The 23,969-nt window shown below is 43.5% G+C and overlaps 1 protein-coding gene across 2 annotated transcripts in view; it reads left to right on the forward strand.

The window, feature by feature from the left end:
* LOC123500123 (prenylated Rab acceptor protein 1-like) overlaps positions 1 to 22,846 on the forward strand; it is a 362,787-nt gene extending 339,941 nt beyond the window's left edge. For both annotated transcript variants that reach the window (XM_045248791.1, XM_045248792.1), the window contains one exon: positions 21,125 to 22,846. In XM_045248791.1, the coding sequence (XP_045104726.1) occupies positions 21,125 to 21,130 (6 nt within the window). In that variant the 3' untranslated portion in view covers positions 21,131 to 22,846. The remainder of the gene's footprint in view (positions 1 to 21,124) is intronic.
* The last annotated feature ends 1,123 nt before the right edge of the window (positions 22,847 to 23,969 follow it).

The raw sequence follows: 23,969 nt of genomic DNA on the forward strand, positions 1-23,969 counted from the left end.
GTTACGTTCCTAAAAAAAACACTTTGTTAAGCGAAACTTCGTTAAGCGAACGGATTATAGCAAGTTTAACCCCTGATTTGAACTTCCATTGAGAGGAAGCAAAGCAAGAGTGCATCATAGTACAGTAAAAGGTTTAATGAAAGTAAAAATTATGAAGTTAAACATTTAGGTAGTTTAATTTAAGTCATTATAATGCATGTATGTACGTAACTTTATAATGTTGATGAAATATATACAGGCAACCCCCGTTTAACGAAGGTTCACACAACGAAATTTCGCTATAACGAAGGTTTCATTTTAATACCATCTGCTCGTTTAACGAACACTAAACTCGCTTTAACGAAGTTTTATCCAGGTAATTTTTTTCCAAATTTGAAAGCCCTACTGTATCATGCAAGCTGACAGGCTTTTGAATACATCAGGACCTGCTGGTACTAAGGCCTGCCTCAGGAGAAATCCTGAGACGCCTATAGAATAAAGATCAAGATCAAGCCTCTCGTGGACAACACAGGCTCTGCCGATACAAAGGCCTGACTCAGAAGAAATTCTGTGTCACCTGTAGCATCAAGATCAAGATCACACGCACCACTCAATGCCCAGTCAAAACATAACAGCGTCACCAGCAGCTCATCTTCCTTAGTTCAACTTACCACCAAAACATCCTGCAATGTGGCCTAACGTTCCTAAGAAGACCAGGAGGTGTCTTACTCTCGAAGTGAAGCTGGGTATTATTCACAGACAAGAGAGAGGCCAGAAAACTAATAACATTGCTTCCCACCATGGCTTGACTCCATCTACTGTCTACTATTTTCAAGTCAAGATACTCTATTAAGAAGGCTAGTGAGACCTCATCTTCCTTGCAAGCTTAAAGAACCACCAGAACTTGTGACTCTACAATGGATAAAATGGAAAGCCTTGTGGAAATATGGTACATAAGTTTTGTATGCAGTACCATGAAGCGCACTTTGTTTACATTCCACAGGTTGCCGGTTAGTGTATTTCCCGTTTCACTCTCCCTCCCTTCATAAAGTTAAGATCATCAACATTATAAAGTTACGTACATACATACATTAGTGTACATTATAATGACTTAAATTAAACTACCTAAATGTTTAACTTCATAATTTTTACTTTCATTAAACCTTTTACTGTACTATGATGCACTCTCACTTTGCTTACTCTCAATGGAAGTTCAAATCAGGGGTTATACTTGTTATAATCGGTTCGCTTAACGAAGTTTCGCTTAACGAAGTGTTTTTTAGGAACGTAACCCCTTCGTTAAACGGGGGTTGCTTGTATATATATATATATATATATATATATATATATATATATATATATATATATATATATATGTGTGTGTGTGTGTGTGTGTGGGGGGGGTAGTCCTGTGTGGTTATCACAGCCATGGTAGCTGGCCGGTCTTCTTCAAGAAGGCACAAGTAAGGTGAAGGATATCAGGTTGCCATGAGGGGTGAACATGGACGCCTGAGGCTATCAGTAGGGTGGGCGATGGCCAGGGCAGAGAGCCATGAGCATGGTGCAGTGTGGTGGGTGTGGAAGTATGGGCAGTGGAGCAGGAAATGTTCGATGGTCTCAGAGGTAGTCCTACACCAAGGATAGAAGTCGTCACGAGACAGATGTAGGCAATGCAAATGAGCACTGAGTGTTGTGTGGCCCAAGCGGAGGTAGGCAATGGCTGCTGTGGCTTGTGTTCCTTCCCATGACTGACTGATTGTTTAAATCTTGTAACAGCACTCGTCCCTCCTCGCTGATAGACGCCCCATTCCTCTCCCCTTTACTACCTGCTACCCGCGCCCCATCTATTAAGGTCTCAACTCTCTAATCAATTCCTGCAGCCTGCCCATTGAACCCGTATATCCTCCCTAGAATCCTTGGTCAAAACGGTCAAACACCTAGAGTGTTATGGTGTGGGGGGCATTCTCTGGCCACAAGGGCTCTGTTGGACTCTACTTTCTTCCTAAGAACATGACAATGAAGGCAACTAATTATATTGAAGTCTTCTAGGAGCACATGCTGTCATTTTGGAGCGTTCATGAAGCAGAATACAATATGCATGACTTAGCACCAGCTCATAAGTCCAAGGCTGTCAAGGAGTTCATTGTGATAAACAATATACATGTTCTCGACTGGCCAGGCAACTCCCCAGACCTCAACCCCATCAAAAGTGCCTGGCAAGTAATGAAGACCAAGCTGGGGAGAATTCATGTCCCAATAGCATCAAGAATATGATGGAGGAACTGAAAAAGATATGGATCTACTTCAATGCTTCCTACTTCTCCAGCCTTGCTGTTTCCATGTCCAGGAGGATTCAGAGTGTTCTGAAGTCCAAGGGGAATATGTCCAAATAATAATTATAAGATAAAATTCTAAATAAAACAGCCCTATTCTGTATTGTATAGTTTTACTAACCAAAATTCAGTGTTGTATACTTTTTTTTGCGGCCACTGTAAAGTATGCCCACCGTTGGATCATATTGCAGAGAAGTCATAGATATTTCATGGTATGCGATGTGACCCACTGATGGGCAAACACTTTGAGGTTGCCGGTTCATGGGGTGTTCTCCTAGAAAACACTCCACACTTCTCACTTTGCTGGTTTGACCAGCACTGATGTGACCACAATTTATTTTTATCACAGTGCAGGAGAGTTCGCTGAGTTGGCAATCACACGGAACGTGTTAATAAAATATGTTTACTCAATACGAGTAATTCTTTTACTTCTAACAACTCCTATCCTTTAACATAGCGTATTGACAGTTTGCTCCAGTACTGGGGGTGATCAGCCTTACATTGCACGAAATTTACTTTGCACGGTCCCTTCTGGAACGCATCAAGGACTCCATGTACACACATAATTGACCACGGATAGTAACCATGGATTGCACTTACACACTTGACCCTTGTTTTTCTAGGCTTAATGATGCAGGAGCTAGTCCAGATAATGAAAAATTTCAGATAACACAAATGTGTGTATACAGTCATAGTGGAAAGTTTGGGCACAAGACATAAACAACTGTAACCTTTAAATACAGTAGAGATTTAAATGGTACATGACAATACCTTATTTGTCAAGCGATTTTCCTTTAAACTTGATGACCTTCACCAAATGTGCTGGGATGCTTCTTGCCAGTTATTTTTATATGATGGGGAATAATAGTATCCCAAATATCATGTATTTCTATTTTTAGTTTTGCTACAGTCAAAGAGTCACAATCCTGAAGCTGTTTTTAATTATATGCCACACATGTTCTATGGGATTCAGGTCTGGTGAATTCCCATGCCACTTTTTGAAGTAGTTTACACCACAGTCATTTAACCACTGGGTAACAGACCAAGCTGTGTGAACAGGAGCTCCGTCTTGCACAAACCAACTAGTGTTATACTTTTCAAAACTTTCAGATAGGTTATCACACAATAACTTCAAATAACTGTGCTGATTTATACTCTCATTTTTTCAAGAAACACTAAAGTGCCAACTCCACCAAATGCAAAGCAACCCCACACCATAACACTTGGAGCATGTTTTACCATTTTAGCTGTATAGCGTGGGTCATTGAGGTCAAACCCTTGGAACTGCAGCGCGACGACACCACAAACGTTGACTTGTCACTCCACAAGATTTGGTCCCAGTCTTCTAGGGTCCAATCCCTATATTTCTTACAAAAAGCTATGTGATCACGCATGTTTTTCGCACTTAGCAAGGGAAGAACTTTGGCACAACAACTACAATATTGTAAATCTTTGAGTAAATGATCAGAGATACATCCTACAGACACATCCTGAAGCAGTGAAGGATTACTTTCCTTCAGTTTTCTAGCTGTGAGCGTTGGATTTTTATCCAACTACTTCCTAATGACCTTAGAAATACGATTTGATATCTTCCTTGGCCGATCAGAGGGAAGCTTGGGGATAGGAACGGTGTCACCTCCCAAGTCTCAAAATTTCGTTGTCTACTTTTGAATTTTTCACACTCTATTCCCACACAAGTGGCTATATCTTTACAATTATAGCCCTCCTTATAGAAGGTTATAATAGTACCAATTGTGTCTTTGCAGCTCTTTACCATCTCCCATTTCAGAGATATTGAGTGAAAAACACAAAGACCACCACAGAAAACTTGTAATCCATGTGATAAATGCTTGCACATTGACACCACGTGTGTCTGGGAGCAACTCAACAGAGTTGCCAAGACATGTGTATTGTCTCTCCTAAATAATGTTACAAACCATACCATTGAAGAAATATATATATATATATATATATATATATATATATATATATATATATATATATATATATATATATATACACACACACAGTAATCACTCACGTATCCAGATTAAAGCAGCCAAGGCCCTGACGGATACGCGGAATTTCCTCTCCCAACCCCTTATAGATTAAGAAAAACATGTACATAACCCAAATGGGTAAGAAAACAATGAATGAAAGCATACTAAATGTATAATCTGGAACAAAAAATGGTACATAAGCAGCACAAGGGGTGATGGGATGTACACACATCAGTAAAGTTGGCGTCACACTAACACTTTTCCATCAACTTTCTTAAGACTGTCAACTTTTGTCGACGTTCATTGTCACACACAAACTTGCTACTGCCTTTGTTCCATTTATCAACTTTGAACAAACATGGCAGCCCTTCCAACCCCCAGCAAGTCATTATTTTTTCATTATTATTTTTGGCCTTTATTGCTCTCTATGAGAAACTCTTGAAACAGCTTTGTCCACTCATAAACAACAGAGCAGCTCATCTCAGCCAGTTGCTACTTGGAAGTTCTGCCTTGGAGCGTCGCAGTCCCATGCAGAGAAATGTAAACAAACAACTGAATCACTTTCCACTACTAGGCCAGAACAAATATATATATATATATATATATATTGTGAGGGTCAGCGCATTATTTCCCCTTTATTTAGTTATATTATATGTGTAGCCTCTGGCCCAAGCGCGGGCTGTCGCTGTTCCGTTCTGCGGCCAAACCCCCTCTCTTTGTTTCCACCATTTTGTGCGCCTGCGAGCTTCACATTAGTAACCAGCTAGCCTTCAGCAGAGATAGACACGCACTCTCGTTGGCCTGGCACAGTGTTAGGGAGATTCGTGTTGCTGGGCTTCACTTGTTACTCACTAGTCATCGGTCTGGGAGTTGTGCCCTCCTGTTGAGTAGCTGGCTTGTTACTCGGTAGACCGTGGCTGTGTAGGACAACGGGCTTGTTGTCCTGAGGAAAGTGTAGCCGGTCGGGGCTGCATTTCCTGTTGTGCGTTCGTCCACTCAGGTGTGGCAACGCGGAGAGACACGCTTTGTCTCGTCCTGTTTTTGCTGTTGTGGTGGCCGTGGTCACCAGTGGGGTTTGTTGGGTGGCTGTGTGCCCCCACCATCTTTTGTATACTTTCAGTAGTAAACTGTATTGTAGTGGTAGTAGCCACGCACACTATTGAATGCTGAGAGGCTTCATGTCGGCTAGTGGTGCGTAGTTGTCGTCCGCCAGACTTGTCTGCGACGAGTATTTGGACTCGTGTATAGCTGGTGTCACCCATAGGTGGTGTCTGGGCTTGTGTGTACATCACCAGATGTGCTGTACACATCATATATTGCAGTAGTAGTAGGCCAGCGATGTCAGTCTGACAGGTGTTAGGAAGCACCTGTTGTAGTAGGATAGTATAGTAATATATATACTGCGCGTGTTGTCACAGTCTGTGATTCATCACCATCTGTGGACAAGGCGTGCGGAGAGGCATTAATACTTCATAGAGAAGTGGGTGGAATTGTCCTTGTGGGCGGTTTCTCTAGGGGGTATTAAGGCCTCGCCCTGTTACACATAACATCTACCATTTATAAATTCTACTTGGTTGGGTACAGGAGGAGAAGGAGTTGCTGAGGAGATTCCCTTTCAGTGGGGGAAATTATACACTGTTGGCGACCTTGAAAGAACCTGAGGGTTACGTCGGCTGTGAGTTATAGTAGTGGGGACTCTGTGGAGTGTTTTATAATCCCCACTGTACTGACCGTAACTAAGCTGGCGATTTTGCCAGAATAACAGTCTAGTGAGCTGTAGCAGCTAACCGCAGCCGGGTGACGTACGTTAAAACCGTAACAATATATATATATATATATATATATATATATATATATATATATATATATATATATATATAATATATATATATATATATATATATATATATATATATATATATATATATATATATATATATATATATACACAACTGATTTCCCTAGCGCGGGTAATATGTACCGTAGACGTGCCGCGTTAGGGAAAATCGCGTTAGGGTAGCATCAAATAATAATGGTTTCCTATGGAGAAAATTCCAACTGGTACCACAGCCTCCAATATTTGAAGTTTCTCCACCAAAACACTTACTTGCGGTACTCAGAGAGAATAGCTAGACATACTACTAGTTAAGGATTTATACCAACATGATCTTCTTGTCTTATGCTAGTAAGTCCAGCACTTTCCCCTTCTCTTGTAAGGTCATTGCCATCCTCTTGCGACGAGGGTCGTTCACAGAAAATTTGGAGTACGGCATATTATCTTCTCTGAAGCAAGGGAAGAACTCAACGCAGTAAGGGCAGGGTGAAGAATAACGAACGCGGGTGGTGGATGGGAGTGTGCGTGGGTGTGGCGTGTACATCAATGCTGTGCGTTAGGGAAACAGAAACGCGTTAAGGGCTAAAATGGCTTTTTATATTATGCGGCTTAATGGAAACCAGCGTTAGGGATATATATATATATATATATATATATATATATATATATATATATATATATATATATATATATATATATATATATATATATATATATATATATATATATATATATATATATATATATATATATATATATATATATATATATATATATATATATATATATATATATATATATATATATATATATATATATATATATATATATATATATATATATATATATATATATATATATATATTACGTACGCCACTCTAGCTGTGACTATCTGCTGCTGCCCACTGAGGAGTGTGTTGGTCTGGCACGATCGCCAGTTTATTACTGTACAGTTAGTGGGGGATATAACACTCCAAAGGCCCCCCACCACTATAAATCACAGCAGCCGCAACACTCAGGTTTTTCAAAGGTCGCCAACAGTGTATAACTTCCCCCTGTAAAGGAATCTCCTTAGCAACTCCTTCTCCTCCTGTACCCAACCAAGTAGAATTTATAAATGGTAGATGTTATGTGTAACAGGGCGAGGCCTTAATACTCCCTAGAGAAACCGCCCACAAGGACAATTCCACCCACTTCTCTATGAAGTATTAATACCTCTCCACACGCCTTACCCACAGACGGTGATGAATCACAGACTGGGACAACACACGCAGTGTATATATTACTATACTATCTATTCCTACAAGTGCTTCCTAACACCTGTCAGACTGACTTCCCTAGGCTACGACTACTACAACATATGATGTGTACGCCACATCTGGTGGTGTACACACAAGCCCAGACACCACCTACAGGTGACAGCAGCCATACAAGGAGTCCAGATACTCGTGACAGACAAGTCTGACAGACGAGAACTACGCACACCTGGCCGACAGCATGAAGCTTCTCAGCTTTCACTAGCGTGCGTGGCTACAACCACTACAATACTGTATACCACTGGGGCTATACTAAAGATGATGGGGGCACACAGCCGCACACCAAAACACACTGGTGACTACAGCCACCTAAAGACAAACAGGACGAGACAATGCCGCGTCTCTCCCACGCGTTGCCGCCACAACACAGGACGGACGCAAAACAGAAGTGCAGCCAAACCAACTACGCTTCTCCTAGAGCAACAAGCCCGTTGCTCTAACAGTCAAGGTCTACCAGTAGCATGCCAGCTACTCAAGGAGGGCACAACTCCCAAACCAATGACTACTTGAGTACCTCTAACACACAGTCCAGCAAACGTATCTCTATCTTGTGCCCAGAGCGTACGTGTTACCTCAGCTGAAGACTGGCCGGTACTATAAACAGTATACTACCGATACTACACAACAGATGATGGGGGCACACAGCTGCCCACCAAAACCCACTGGTGACCACGGCCACCTACAACAATCAAGACGAGACACTAACGCGTCTCTCCGCGCCGCCACCACGAGTGAATAAACGCAACACCCGAGAAGTGTAGCCAAACCAACTACGCTTCTCTTAGAACAACAAGCCGCTGTTCTACAGCCACGGTCTACCCAGTAACAAGCCATCTACTCAAACAGGAGGGCACAACTCCCAGACCGATTACTAGTGAGCACCTAGAGAAGCCCAGCAACACGTAGCTCTACCATGTGCCAGAACCACGAGCATCCGTGTCCACCTCAGCTGAAGACTACCTTGGTACTGACTCCCGCTTGCAACGAGAAGCGAGAAGAGGGAGGCGGGTTGTCTGCTCAGCAGAACAGCCCGAGGGGCTTGCACTGGGTGGCCGCCATATAATAGGCATATAATGAAATAATAAATTAAAGAAGATTAAGACTGTGCCCCTCACACACCCTCCCTTAAAAGAAAAAAGTTTGGAAATAAAACATTTACAAATTTTTTTTACAGGCATGGAACTAATTAAAGGGAATGGCCCCGGGACAGACAATCTGCTACAACGTTGTCTGCTCCTTTTATATGTCTGACTATGATATTGCACTTCTGGACTTACTCGGTATGGGGGGCCATTTGACAGGCTTTTCGTCCCCAACATAAATATCGTGTTCTATCAACAGTGTCCGCCATATAATAGGCACATAATGAAATAATAAATTAAAGAAGATTAAGACTGTGCCCCTCACACACCCTCCCTTAAAAGAAAAAAGTTTGGAAATAAAACATTTACAAATTATTTTTACAGGCATGGAACTAATTAAAGGGAATGGCCCTGGGACAGACAATCTGCTACAACGTTGTCTGCTCCTTTTATATGTCTGACTATGATATTGCACTTCTGGACTTACTCGGTATGGGGGGCCATTTGAAAGGCTTTTCGTCCCCAACATGAATATCGTGTTCTATCAACGGTGTCCTGTCCGGGACACTGCTAAACATTGAGGAGTACTTCCTCAGCCGCCGAAGCAACTCATCTTGCTGATCCCCTAAGTGTTCAACCTTCTCTTTCAAGAGATGGAGGCTATTCCGTTCCCACTACTTTGTAGGAACGACAGGTTCAGGCCCAATAACCTCTGGAGCCTCTCCTTCCCGGCAGAAAAATAAAACTGAAGATGCCTTTTGCACAGCAGAACTAAAAGACCCCTTCTGGCTAGTAGAACGAAAATAGGGCTTTAGCATGTTAACGTGACACAGCTGAGCCCTCTTGCGCCGGTCAGGAGTGACCACCAGGTAGTCGAGGTCACCCACTTCTCTATAACATTGGGGCCACTGTAGCGGGCAGCAAGCGACTGGCCCTGAATTGGTAACAGCACGAGCACTTCATCTCCAGGGGCAAAACTCCGATACTCGGCCCTTCGGTCATAATACCCCTTCATACTCTGCTGGGCCTTACACAGGTGGGCCTGCGCCACCTCTAATGCCTTTGCTAATCTCTCTCGACTGCTCATGAGGCTCTCAAGCAGTGAGACAGGGCACTCAGGCGATGGCTGACACCAAGCCTCCCGAACAACGTCGAGCGGTCCACGCACTCGGTGTCAAAATACTAGCTGATTGGGTGAGAAACCCAGGGACTCAGTGGGCGCTTCTCTCACCGCAAATAAGACATATGGCACACCCTCGTCCCAATCCTTATCTTTCTCCATGCAGAAACTCTTGAGCATGGTCTTGAGGGTTTGATGGTGTCTCTCCAGGGCTCCCTGAGACTGCGGATGATAAGCACTGGACACAATATGCTTGATCCCCCACGCAGTCATCGTATCTTGAAACAACTTTGAAGTAAAGTTGGTCCCCTGATCGGACTGCAGCTCGGCTGGCAATCCAAAGTGTGTAAAGAAGGTCAGCAAAGCCTTCAGCACCACCTTAGAGTGAGTGCGCCTCAGGGGAATTGCTTCAGGGTACCGCGTGGTAACATCCATTATGGTCAACAGATACTTGTGACCAGCCCTGGTAGTAGGCAGAGGACCTACTATATCAATCAAAACCCTCGTGAAGGGAGGATCAACAGCAGGGATGGGGTGGAGTGGCGCCACAGGGGGTGTCTGATTAGGCTTGCCCACCACTTGACAAGTGTGGCAGCACTTAAGAATCGTGGCTACTTCTCCAGACATGCTGGGCCACCAAAAATTGCGACGCAGGCGAGCGACGGTCTTTCGGATGCCCAGGTGTCCAGCCATGGGCCCCTCATGTGCCAACAGCACAAGTGCCTCACGCAGCTTATGCGGCACAACTACTTGCAATAACTCACCACCGTCACTCTCCTGCCATCTACGACACAACACCCCTTGGTGCAAAACAAACTCCTCGCTGCCCTCCAACTCCTCACTTCCCTCACCCACTCGGGCAAAGAAGGAGGCCAACGCCGGGTCCTCCTGCTGCTTACGAATGAGCTCTGCAGGCTCTAGCTGGGTCAGAGAAAGGGGGACTATAGGGTCATGGGGTTGAGGCAACGCTGCAACCCTACGTCCCACACGGCATCGAGGACGGAGAGCTGGCCCAGGCTGCTCCGCTCCTGCCATGTGATCCGGTGAGTCCTCAGAAGGATCATCACCACCAGCCAGGCAGTCACCAGGCAAGGGAACAGCTCGCTCCCTGCCTCCACGATGCTCCACAGGGGGAGAAACTTCCAACTCCCCCGCAGAACTGGAACTCTCCCCACTCTGGGTGCCAACTTCCAACAGACTGCCTGACTTATCATGCTGGGGCCTGTGCTGAACATCAGAGCCCTCAGCATCTACACCAGGAAGCGACTCAGCACGAGTGCTCCCTCCGGAGTGCTCTGCAGAGTGAGGATAACCATCAAACAACTCAGCTACACCCAACACTCCGTCCTCACTCTCAGCAACAACTCCCAAAGTCGAGTCCGGTGCATTAACAAGTGACTCCACGCCGTCACCGTCAGCCTCTACACCTGAACTCAATGGTGAGCCCAACACTGGCTCCACCACATCAGCACTGCTACTCCCATCTGGAGTCGATCCCACCTGGCTGCTAGCAGCCTCCTGGGTAGTAACAGGCTCTCTCTCAGCCCGGCGGGCCTGAGAGCGGGTAATAACGTTCACAGAGTCTTGCACCACTGGCCCAGACTCTTCAGCAACCTCATCCTCATCAGAGGTTGGGATCCATACACGACCACCAGCCAAATCATTCCCAAGCAGGAAGTCCACTCCTGCGACTGGCAGTTCGTCTGCCACTGCTACCTGAGCCGTAGCAGTGACAAGAGGACATGACAGCGTCACCTCAGCCGTCACGAACTCCTCCACAGTGTTAAGTCCACGACACAACACTGCCTTGCTAGATGTCACCTTCCTACCAGTGACATTTCGGCACACTGACTGCTGTGCACCCGTATCACGCAGTACGGTGACGGGATACTTTGTGCCATCAATCTCGACAGTGCCTCCACACAGGAAAGGACGGCACCAGTCGAGCTCACTATCCTTAGGTGCGGGCGTGGCAACAGGGGGAGGAACAGGTGGGCCAACCTGCTCTCCCTCTCCCAAACACGACTCAGGCACACGCCGTGCCTTCTCACTTTTAAAGCCTGAAGGAGCAGTCAACTCATCATCACAAACTTGGTCTGGCCACACCAACAAGGCAACTGGTTTCTGCGAGGACTTGGGAGTTTCAGCTGTCACTAACTTTGGGCAATTGAACTTAAAATGCCCATTTCCTCGGCAGTGATAGCACGTAGGCGGGTAATCATCATACTTGGGAGTTCTAGGGGCCGCCTTCCCCGCCGTCCCATCCTTCGCAGAAGAAGGAGGGGTGGGGGCCTGGGGCTTTCCCAAACCCATCTTACTGCCGAATCCAGTATATCGCCTAAAATGGCCTGGAGAGCCCGAGGAAGAACTGCCACCACTTCCTAGGCCTCCCTTAGGACCACCTTCCTTACGGCTCCAACTCCCAGGCTGCTGCACAGGACGGTGGGCCAACACATAATCATCAGCCCATGTAGCAGCCTCCTTCAAAGTCCTAAACCTCTTCTCCCTCAACAGAGGTACCAGCTCCTTATCAGCAATGTCAATGAACTGCTCCATAACTACTAACTCCTTCAAAGCCTCGAGAGAGTCAACACCCTCGCTTGCAATCCACCTCTCAAACACTTGCTCCAGTGAACGAGCACACTCGAGGTAGGAGTCACTTGCTCGCTTCCTCTTTCCTCTGAATTGCAAGCGATAGGCTTCTGGTCGCAGCTCATATGCCCGCAAGATGTCAGCCTTAAACTCCTCATAATCATCCAGATCATCAGCTGACATTTTATCATAAACTTCCAAGGCTTTTCCCTTGAGTTTATTTGCAACCAAGCCTACCCATCTCTCTCGAGACCAAGCAAACTCCTTGGCTTTCCTCTCAAAGCGAACAAACCATTCAGCCACTTTAGCCTCATCAAACTCAGGCACTAGCTGGAGACTTTGAACTAAAGTACGCTCTACACTCTGTTCTCCTCCTCCTCCTACACTACCAACAACTCCAGGCGTACTTACAGCATGGCGAGTTCTCTCCCACTCCAACTCTCTATCTTTATCTGCCCTTACTCTCTCCATCTCCATCTCTCTAGCCTCCTCTGCTGCTAGTCTCTGAATTTCTCGTTTCTCCTCTATTTCTCTAGCCCTCTCCTCAGCAGCCAGTCTCTGAATGTCTCGTCTTTCCTCCATCTCTCTAGCCCTCTCCTCAGCAGCTAGTCTCTTTAACTCTCGCCTCTCTTCTGCTTCTATCTCCATTTTCCTCATTTCCAGCTTTAATCTCAGTTCCTCCAGTCTGGCAGCTGACTGGACACTACCAATACTGTTTGCAGGACTAGATCGTCGGGAGCCTTCCTGCTTCCAACACTCCTGCCAGGGCTAATATATCCCACATCACCTTCTCTGGGACCGCCACGTGCGTTATCATGACACGTAGTAAATGCGTCCTCACTGACCCCAAGCGCGGTTGACTCGTCATACCCACGTGGTGAGTCACCGCTAGCCTCTCGCCGGCTCACACTCGCACCCTCACCCTCCACTGGTGAGGTGAAAAGGCCAGTAACTCTCTCCATGGTGCTCACAGGACTCGTTCTCACAAACAAATAAAATAATATAAGTAATAATACCCCACACAATAACACTACACACTATAAAGCACTTGGTTTATCCTGGCGAGGTCGCCAACTTTCTGTTACGTACGCCACTCTAGCTGTGACTATCTGCTGCTGCTCACTGAGGAGTTTGTTGGTCTGGCAAAATCGCCAGTTTGTTACAGTACAGTTAGTGGGGGATATAATACTCCACAGAGTCCCCACTACTATAAATCACAGCAGCCGCAACACTCAGGTTCTTTAAAGGTCGCCAACAGAGTATAACTTCCCTCCACTGTAAGGGAATATCCTTAGCAACTCCTCCTCCTGTACCCAACCAAGTAGAATTTATAAATGGTAGATAATATGTGTAACAGGGCGAGGCCTTAATACCCCCTAGAGAAACCGCCCACAAGGACAATTCCACCCACTTCTCTATGAAGTATTAATGCCTCTTCACACGCCTTACCCACAGACGGTGATGAATCACAGACTGGGACAACATGCGCAGTGTATATATTACTATACTATCTATTACTACAAGTGCTTCCTAACACCTGTCAGACTGACTTCCCTAGGCTACGACTACTACAACATATGATGTGTACACCACATCCGGTGGTGTACACACAAGCCCAGACACCACCTACGGGTGACAACAGCCATACAAGGAGTCCAGATACTCGTCACAGACAAGTCTGACGGACGAGAACTACGTACACCTGGCCGACAGCATGAAGCTTCTCAGCTTTCACTAGCATGCGTGGCTACAACCACTACAATACTGTATACCACTGGGGCTATACTAAAGATGATGGGGGCACACAGCTGCCCACCAAAACACACTGGTGACTACGGCTACCTAAAGACAAACAGGACGAGACAATGCCGCGTCTCTCCCACGCGTTGCCGCCACAAGACAGGACGGACGCAAAACAGAAGTGCAGCTAAACCAACTACGCTTCTCCTAGAGCAACAAGCCCGTTGCTCTAACAGTCACGGTCTACCAGTAGCATGCCAGCTACTCAAGGAGGGCACAACTCCCAAACCAATGACTACTTGAGTACCTCTAACACACAGTCCAGCACACGTATCTCTATCTTGTGCCCAGAGCGTACGTGTTACCTCAGCTGAAGACTGGCCAGTACTATAAACAGTATACTACCGATACTACACAACAGATGATAGGGGCACACAGCCGCCCACCAAACCCCGCTGGTGACCATGGCCACCTACAACAATCAAGACTAACACGTCTCTCCGCGCCGACACCAAGAGTGAACAAACGCAACACCCGAGAAGTGTAGCCAAACCAACTATGCTTCTCCTAGAACAACAAGCCGCTGTTCTACAGCCACGGTCTACCCAGTAACGAGCCAGCTACGCAAACAGGAGGGCACAACTCCCAGATCGATTACTAGTAAACACCTAGAGAAGCCCAGCAACACGTAGCTCTACCATGTGCCAGAACCACGAGCATCCGTGTCCACCTCAGCTGAAGACTACTTTGGTACTGACTCCCGCTTGCAACGAGAAGCAAGAAGAGGGAGGTGGGTTGTCTGCTCAGCAGAACAGCCCGAGGGGGTCGCACTGGGTGGCCGCCATATAATAGGCACATAATGAAATGATAAATTAAAGGAAATTAAGACGGTGCCCCTCACAATATATATATATATATATATATATATATATATATATATATATATATATATATATATATATATATATATACTTACCAAGATCCTATTAATTTGAGATTATAGCATCATTCCAATTACCAAGAAAATTTATTTTATAATAAAAGTGTTGATTAGAAGCCATTGATCTTAATTTCACTAAAAATTGACACTAGAGGAAAATGGTGCGTTTCGTCTGATTCAAGACGACAGAAAGATTTGACTGAAGTTAAAAATGACGGAAATCGTCGAAGTCGACAGTAAAAGTGCTAGTGTGACCCTGCCTGAAGTGGTGGTGGGACGTACGTACTCTCCTGCCATATTGGAATGACGAAAAATGCTACAAACTCGCCGAATAGTGCCGCCATTACTCGAGTTGTCGAGCAGGAGGGCATGGGAATAAATGCTACCGCCTAGCGTGCTTGAGGGATCACTCGCATGGTAGGTTTGAATACGCTTGGGGGCAGCTTCAGATAGTAGTGAATTCTGTGTAGTGCCGATCCGGATACGCGGGCGATTACTGTGTAGCTATACAGTAATACTCCGCTCAACGAACGTTCGTCTAACGAATTTCTGGTTTAACGTACTAAATCAAGTTAGACCAAAAAGTCCGCATAACGTACAATCACATCCATTTTAGCGAATTTTCTGGGTTTGAATTTGCCGGGTGAGGGACCGAACGCGGTAGCTTCGCTGTGATTGGCTGGCTCCCCGCCTCTGTCTCTAGTGCTCCTGCAGCTGGATCCAAGATTCTTTAACAACGTCAGAGCAACCTCCTGCAGCGAAATGGCATCCATGAACGCTTGGAGGGACGGTGACAAGGTTGCTATCAGGTTGCTCTGAGGTTGCTGGGAACACCACCTCAAGGGGTGGTGTTACTGTCTTATATATGTTCACAAAATAACATTTCTATTAGCTTTTTACAAACCTTGCCCCCAAGATAGGATTGTTTTGTAATGCATAAAGTGAAATCTTACATGGAATACCAAAAAATAAAGCAGAGATGAGATCAGCTACAGACAAAGTGATAGACTCACGGCCACTCGGCCGCTTCTTTTTCTTTTTGTGACCCTTTTGCTTGCGTGTTACTTTCATCATGATGTTTATGTTTTCACTCCTCTATTGCCTGCTATAATGGATATCATATCTTAGTATTCATACACGCTCATACCATGAGGATAACCTTGATTCCGTGGCACTGAGTGATAGATATCCTCATGGCATGAGCGTATATGAATACTAAGATATGATATCCATTATAGCAGGCAATAGAGGAGTGAAAACAAATATCATGGGGAAAGACAACACGCCAAGCTAATAGGGTCACAAGAAGAAGAAACGGCTGAGTCACAGCGAGTCTCCCGCTTTGTTTGTGGCTGATCTCATCTCTGCTGGTATTCCATGTAGATTTCACTTATGCATTAAAACAATCTTTCTTGAGGGCAAGGTTTGTAAAAAGCTAATAGAAATGTTGTTTTGTGAACATAAATGCAAGAATGTGAGAGAATTTGTAGGTAGCTCCTCTAACTTCCAGTGACTCATATAACATCATAAAACTATTGGTACACCGGTGGCCCAATATGCAGCCAAACGTATATATAATTTTTTTTTTAACCCATGTGGTATGTTGGGGACCAGCCCAGAATGCATCCCCCATATTTCCATTATTTCCTACGGAAAAATTACATCCGCTTAACGAATTTTCGCTCTACGAACAGCTTTGACACCCCCTATCCTGCTCGTTAAGTGGAGTATTACTGTATATATATATATATATATATATATATATATATATATATATATATATATATATATATATATATATATATACAGCAAAACTCCGCTTAACGAACAGGATAGGGGGTGTCAAAGCTGTTCGTAGAGCGAAAATTCATTAAACGGACGTAATTTTCCCATAGGAAATAACTGAAATAGGGGGTGATGCGTTCTGGGCTGGTCCCCAACATACCACATGGGTTAAAAAGAATTATATATATTTCTATTAGCTTTTTACAAACCTTGCCCCAAGAAAGAATTGTTTTGTAATGCATAAATTGAAATCTTACATTGAATACCAAAAAATAAAGCAGAGATGAGATCGGCCACAGACGAGGCGGAGACTCACGGCGACTCGGCCGCTTCTTCTTCATGTGACCCTTTTAGCTTGCGTGTTGTCTTTCACCACGATATTAAATTTATGTTTCCACTCCTCTATTGCCTGCTATAATGGATATCATATTTTAGTATTCATATACACCCATGCCATGAGGATAACCTCGACTCCGTGGCACTAAGTGATAGTGAATTACTATTGAAGTGCCGCAGTATTTTGTTAGTAATTCACTATCACTCAGTGCCATGGAGTCGAGGTTATCCTCATGGCATAGTCCAAGAGGCGTTGTGTTCACTGGTTGAGGCCTTGACCTTGACTGACTTCCAGAAAGCCGGGAGCTTGCTTAACACTTCCGCTTGAGTCGAATGGGGCAGCGTGAATCCAACTTCGGGACAGTAGCAGGGCTTCATGAGATGGTGACTTGGAGGGTTCATGAGACGGTGACGTGGAAGGGGAGGTGGAGAGGTAACGAACGAGGTAGCAAGCGGAGGAGGTGATGGTAGTGGAGTATGTTACGGGCAGGCCGTAACATTTCCTCCCCCCTAATGGGCTCATGAAGGAGGTGAGACGGGAGATCTTGATAAGGCGTCGGCGATGATGTTGTCCACCCCCTTGATATGGTGGACTTCCAAGTTGAAGGGTTGAGTTAACAAGGCCCACCTAAGTATGTGTTGGTTTCGGTTCTTCATGGCGTGAAGGAAGGCCATAGGGTTGTGATCGGTGAAGACCTTCATAGTTTGAGGACCAGGATGAAGGTAGCACTCAAAACGTTGGAGCACCAGGACGAGTGCCAGAGCCTCCTTCTCGATGGTGGACTAGTTGAGTTGGTGTTTCTTCAGCTTGGTGGAGTGATGGGCGATGGAATGGAGGATGCCGCTTGTGGGGTCCACTTGTAGGAGGACAGCACCCACTCCAACTCCACTCGCGTCCACTTGTAGATGGAAGGGGTGGAAGTGATCTGGCGTCCAGACCACTGGCTCCGAGGAGAGAACGCCTTGAGATGTTGGAAGGCTTGGTCGCAGGTTGGGGTCCAGTGGAACGGGACGGAAGTGCTGATAAGGTCCGTCAGGGGAGCGGCCATGGTGGAGAAGTTCCTGCAGAATCATCTGTAGAAACCAGCCATCCCCAAGAACCTTATGAGAGCTTTCCTGGTGGTAGGGACAGGGAAGCCAAGGATGGCCTCCATGTTGGCTCTCTTGGGGCGAACCTTGCCGTTCCCCACCACAGGTCCCAGGTAGACCACCGTAGACTTCCCGAAGGTGGACTTGGCCAGGTTGATTGTAAGACCGGCTTCCTGCAACCGACCCATCAGCCTCCGGAGACGGGTCAGATATGTCACCCAGTCGTCCGAAGTCACCACCAGGTCGTCCAGATAGGCAGATGTTCCCTCCAAGTCCTGGGTGATGTAATTTATAGCCCTCTGGAAGGTGGCGGGAGCATTAGACAAGCCGAAGGGCATCACTGTATATTGGTATAGCCCGAAGGGGGTGAGGAAGGCGGATATTATTCGGGCCTCATCCGAGAGGGGAATCTGGTAGTAACCTTTAAGTAAATGTATGGTGGTTACAAATTTGGCTACTCCTATGCTATCTATAAGGTCCTCTATCAAGGGCAATGGGTAGGAGTCTGGCACCATCACTTTATTTAATTTCCTGTAGTCGGTGCAAAATCGACTACTACCATCTGGCTTAGATGTTAACAGGCAGGGAGAAGCCCAGGGGGATATACTAGGTTCTGCAAGGTGATGACAGAGCAGATAGTCTACCTCTTTTTTCATCAAGTCTCTTTTAATGGGTGAAATGCGATAGGCTGGTTGTCTTATAGGCTTGATGTCATTAGATATTAAAGTTATATCATGTTGGATAGTAGTACAAAGTCCTGTCACGATCGCCAATTGTTACGTTCACCGGTTAAACGGGTAAGATTGGCATCGGGGAGCCGGTGACCAATAACAATAAAAAAAAAACACTGCAGGTTCAACTGGTGAGGAAATGCAAAGGGGGCACTTAAAAAGCTATTTAATAACCCAATAATGTAACTGACATACACATATAGATATAACATGAAACACATGAAACTGATATACACATATACATATAACACATAAATAAATACGTATAACAATAAAGAACCCAACTTAATATCTAACAATAATACTAATCCTATATGGAGGCAATGTGGAAAACACGGGACGAGGGGAAGTGATACTTATGAGGTGTCGCAGTGGTGAAGTGCTGGGTGAGGTGGATCCCACGGTAGTCCAAGAGGCGTTGTGTTCACTGGTTGAGGCCTTGACCTCGACTGACTTCCAGAAAGCCGGGGGCTTGCTTAACACTTCCGCTTGAGTCGAATGGGGCCGCATGAATCCAACTTCGGGACAGTAGCGGGGCTTCATGAGATGGTGACGTGGAGGGTTCATGAGACAGTGATGTGGAAGGGGAGGTAGAGAGGTAGCGAACGAGGTAGCAAGCGGAAGAGGTGATGGTAGTGGAGTATGTTACGGGCAGGCTGTAACACTACAGAAGTCTCATCTCATCTATAGGTTTACATGCAATAGAGGAAATTAAATTCCTCCAACCAACCTATATTAGGATGACCACGACACGACTCTCCCAGCGACTAACTCTCCACTGAGCATCTGGAGCCCCCCAAGAAACACGTGCAAGATACCCATGGAACGACCATCAACAGAAAAATTTTAGAAGAAAACACAGAAATCTTAATAACTTGTAATGATTCAAGGCTGCCAAGGAATGTGATGGGGAGTAACCAAGGTCACAGAGTAGCTTCGCCTTGGAAGAGACAACAGTATTGAGAAAAGTCGCACTGCCGGACTTGCTGGGAACTGTGACCAGTACAGGGCTCTGTCATGTAGAACTAGAGCTCTCCTAAGGAGAGACAAGGAGAGGTATGTCAGGGGTCTCGCTCATGAAGTAGAGTGTCATTTAAATGCTAATGACCTCTGACCTGCTTATCGAGCCCTTATAAACCTGTGCTCCAAGTCTACATCTCAGGCAAGTGCTATCCAAACAGCAGATGGCTGCCTCATATCGGATGCAGATGGGCAGATGGCTCGTTGAGCAGAGTACCTTGAACTTCTCACTGGATCCTCCAAGCAGACAGCTCCAAACTGCAGGGTTGCAAATGCTGGATGCTAATCCACCCATTGGCGAAACTGCACCCTCTATTGATGATGTCAAAGAGGTTGTGGCAAAGTTGAGGGGTGGAAAGGCAGCTGGCATTTGTAATATCAGTGCGGAGCTGCTCAAAATGTGGGGTGAGGCCATGATCTGTGAGTTGCATACTGTCTTGACTGCTGGTTAGCATTAAGGAATTATTCCCCCTGACTGGAAAAAGGGGTTGGTCATCCCTATTTAGAAGGGGAAAGGGGACTATCAGGACTGTAACAACTACCACAGTATAACACTTCTCAACATGGTCTTCAGTGGTTATCAAATAAAGGCAAAAATAAAAATAGGATGTATGTTGATGAAGGAAGGAAGACTGGCTCTTAAATAAAGTACTTTGTGCAAAGGATAGTCAAAAGGTTTGTACCATCCCATTATAGTTTAGAGCATGATACAAAAATTAATCTCAAGCTAGGATAAGTTGACAGATAAGAGCCTATTACTATTTGAGATCAATTTCACCAATGTCATGATCAACTTTGGAGCAGCATGAAAGTACAGGTGGTATGAATTGGCTGTGAGAGGGAATTACAGAACACTTAATTCTTGACAGGACATGCAATTAGACAATCAAATATATTACTGATTAGGCCAAGATAATCACTAGGGCTTCAACTATGAAATTCCCTGTCTGCTTCTGTATTTCTATCTATGTATGACTTGAACTAATTTAAGAGGGAGGTATCAAGATGTTTATCCCATTCTTCTTAAACCTGTTTGGCACTGGCATCTCAGTAAGCCTTTTTGTTTGATCATTTTTGTTGCTCTTGGCCAATTTTCCTCTCTTACATAAAAATAATAATAACGAAATAAAAAAAAATTTAATCAACTAGGAAACTCCAGTTATGGCATTCATGTGCATAAGTGCTAATTGTGAAATTAATGCTGGTATTTTCCCTTCTCCCTCACAGGTTTAAATGGTAGTGGATGCATATATCTCATCAATAAATTTCCCAAAGACAGGATACAGCTTCATGGAAAACAACATGCAAGATTAAGACTTTTCTCTACCGGATAATATTTTGATATCCTAAAACTGTCAAATAGAAGAAAACTTGAAAGACTTCACTTCTGCTTTGCTCTCTGTTGATAGTATTGTGATGGCCAGTTAACCACCAGCTCCAGTGTGGAAACAAGTTCTTCACTTCTTGCAGAAATTGCATCAAATTGGATAACATGGAGAATGGAAGCAGTTGAATATGTAATTGAGTGATATTGGCTACCTGGGCAGAAGTAACTGAATAACAATATATTGATACATTACTGCCATTATTTATCTCCTTATTGCCATGAAGTGAACTTCTCTCCTGCCTTCATTAGTTTATTAATTTCAAACTACTTATCAAAACCATATATTTTATATTTCTATGTAGTTCATGTCACTGAAGCAGTATGTTCAGCAGCAATAGAATGAATTTACTATTAAGCAATAGCACTGTGTGAGATGCATAGCATTTGATCCTAGTGTAATGAAAGTGAATGTTTGCAACAATTAAGTTTTGATTGTTTTTGCAACCAGATGAAGAGAGTAGCTTTAAAATTACCATGAAGTTCTTCTAAATCATATTTATTTTCTTTCCTTAATACAACAAGTTTGTAACTCAAAGTCTGAATTTATGTTGATAAGATGTTTTTATTTTTTTCACAGAATGCACATTGCCTTAAAGAAACACTGTGCACGAAGCTCCATTCTATTCATGTAGTGTGAGTTTATGTGACAGGACAGTCACAGAATAACATGATTTAGATGAGCAGAAATGGAAAATATTGTTTTTGTGTCCTATAATTTGTATCTTTCAAGAAAGGCAAAGATATTACAGTAAATTAAATTTCAGAAATTGTATAGGAAGTAGGAAAAATTATCATAATAGTTTCTAATAAGATGGAGAATTTTGTGAATGTATTTTTTATAAGAATTTGATACTAAGCATGTTTATTTGCAAAATGTGGACATATTCAACAGGACTATCAATAATAAACTTAACTGTTAAGGAAGTACATATCAAGAAATAGCTGTCAATTGTCCTTTTGCAAAATAATTTCATTGTCCTTTTGCAAAATAATTTCAGTATGGAAGAAAAGGTTTCAGTGTCAATCATCAGGCAAGATAATCCTGTATTAGCTCACACTTATGACAGGACTTGCCATCATTCAAGTTATCAGTGAGATGGGTGATTGCTTTAGTAATAACTCTGAATATCAGTGCTTTAGCATTTCAGGTAAGGAATATAACTGTGATTCTGTTAAGTCTCAGATTTTGTATAGGAATAGCTTTATTCAAGATGCATAGTGCTTTTAAAAAATATGCACACTATTAACTACAAATATATTATGAGCTGAATATGCTGAAGTGATTCTTATGGCACACCCATCATAAAGTATTATTATTAAGGCAAGTGAGAATTTGTATTTAATTTTGAACTCTGGAAAATAGTGGATGCAATTGTGAAAATATGCAAAAGCATTTTTGAAGGGAATGTGTAATTTTACTGGTAATATCTTCATTGTCATTAAAGGTACAGTACATTCATTATAGATCTGGGTGTTATATTTCTTTTATATGAATATCAATCTTTTGTTTTATTGTTTTGAATAAAGAAGATGAGATTTTATTAAATAAAACCAAGAACTTATTCAGATGTGCAGTAAAATGTGGAATATTTATTATGGAGCATGTTGCTTCACTCAAGTAACATATCCATTTAGAAGGGACTATCCTTTTACTTCCATATCACCTCCTTATTGAATAGATAGTTACATTTATCATCCTTTTGTATTTTCATATATGACATAATTATATGCATAGTACTACTGTAACAGTAATGATGCTACTAACCTGGATAATTATCAAACATGAATACCATTTGCATCTGGTATTTTAGAAACTTTGTACTGGTACTCTTAGTAATCTAATATAATTTAATCTTTCATTCTTTGGAACTCCCATGAACAAACAGCCATGACAGAGAAGTTTATAGTCCTTGCACACTCATAACTCAAACTTTCATCCCTCCTTCCTCTCAAGAATTGCAGTATACTATGCTACCTTTTTAAAGAAGGTCTTTCTCTCACATCTATTGCTGTATATCTTCCATATCATCTCTCTCATTCCATCCCATTCCCTCAGCGTGATTAAATTATCTGATACTGCAACATTTAACCACCTCTACTATTCCAGCATTCACTACTGTGTCTTAACAGACAACTGAACCATTTATATACCAGAGTTCATTACTATCTTTTTTCTTTCCACAAACATCTATAAGCTTCAGCCACAGATCTTTGACCTTCCACATCAACATCTATGTTTTACTTTTATTTCATGCTAGCACTATTATGCTATCTCTCTTCCGTATTTGTTATTTACTCTATGTGTCATCATAAACTTAAGAATTCCAACCACTTTTCTCCCAAGTGAAGCTTTCTGATGTACCTTTCTCACTGTGCTACTTTCATGTTCTCATTGGATCAAACTAGAATATTGAAATTTATTTACTTTTACTAATTTTTGCTTGTTTAGTTTTATGTCACTTCTTTCTTTGTCATTTTAGTATACATCACCTTATTATTACTGATATATATATATATATATATATATATATATATATATATATATATATATATATATATATATATATATCATAATAAGGTGATGTATACTAAATGACAAAGAAAGAAGTGACATAAACAAACAAGCAAAATTAGTAAAAGTAAATAAATTTCAATATTCTAGTTTGATCCAATGAGAACATGAAA

This window comes from Portunus trituberculatus, chromosome 50 (assembly GCF_017591435.1).
Source record: "Portunus trituberculatus isolate SZX2019 chromosome 50, ASM1759143v1, whole genome shotgun sequence".
In the NCBI taxonomy this organism is placed as follows: Eukaryota; Metazoa; Arthropoda; class Malacostraca; order Decapoda; family Portunidae; genus Portunus; species Portunus trituberculatus.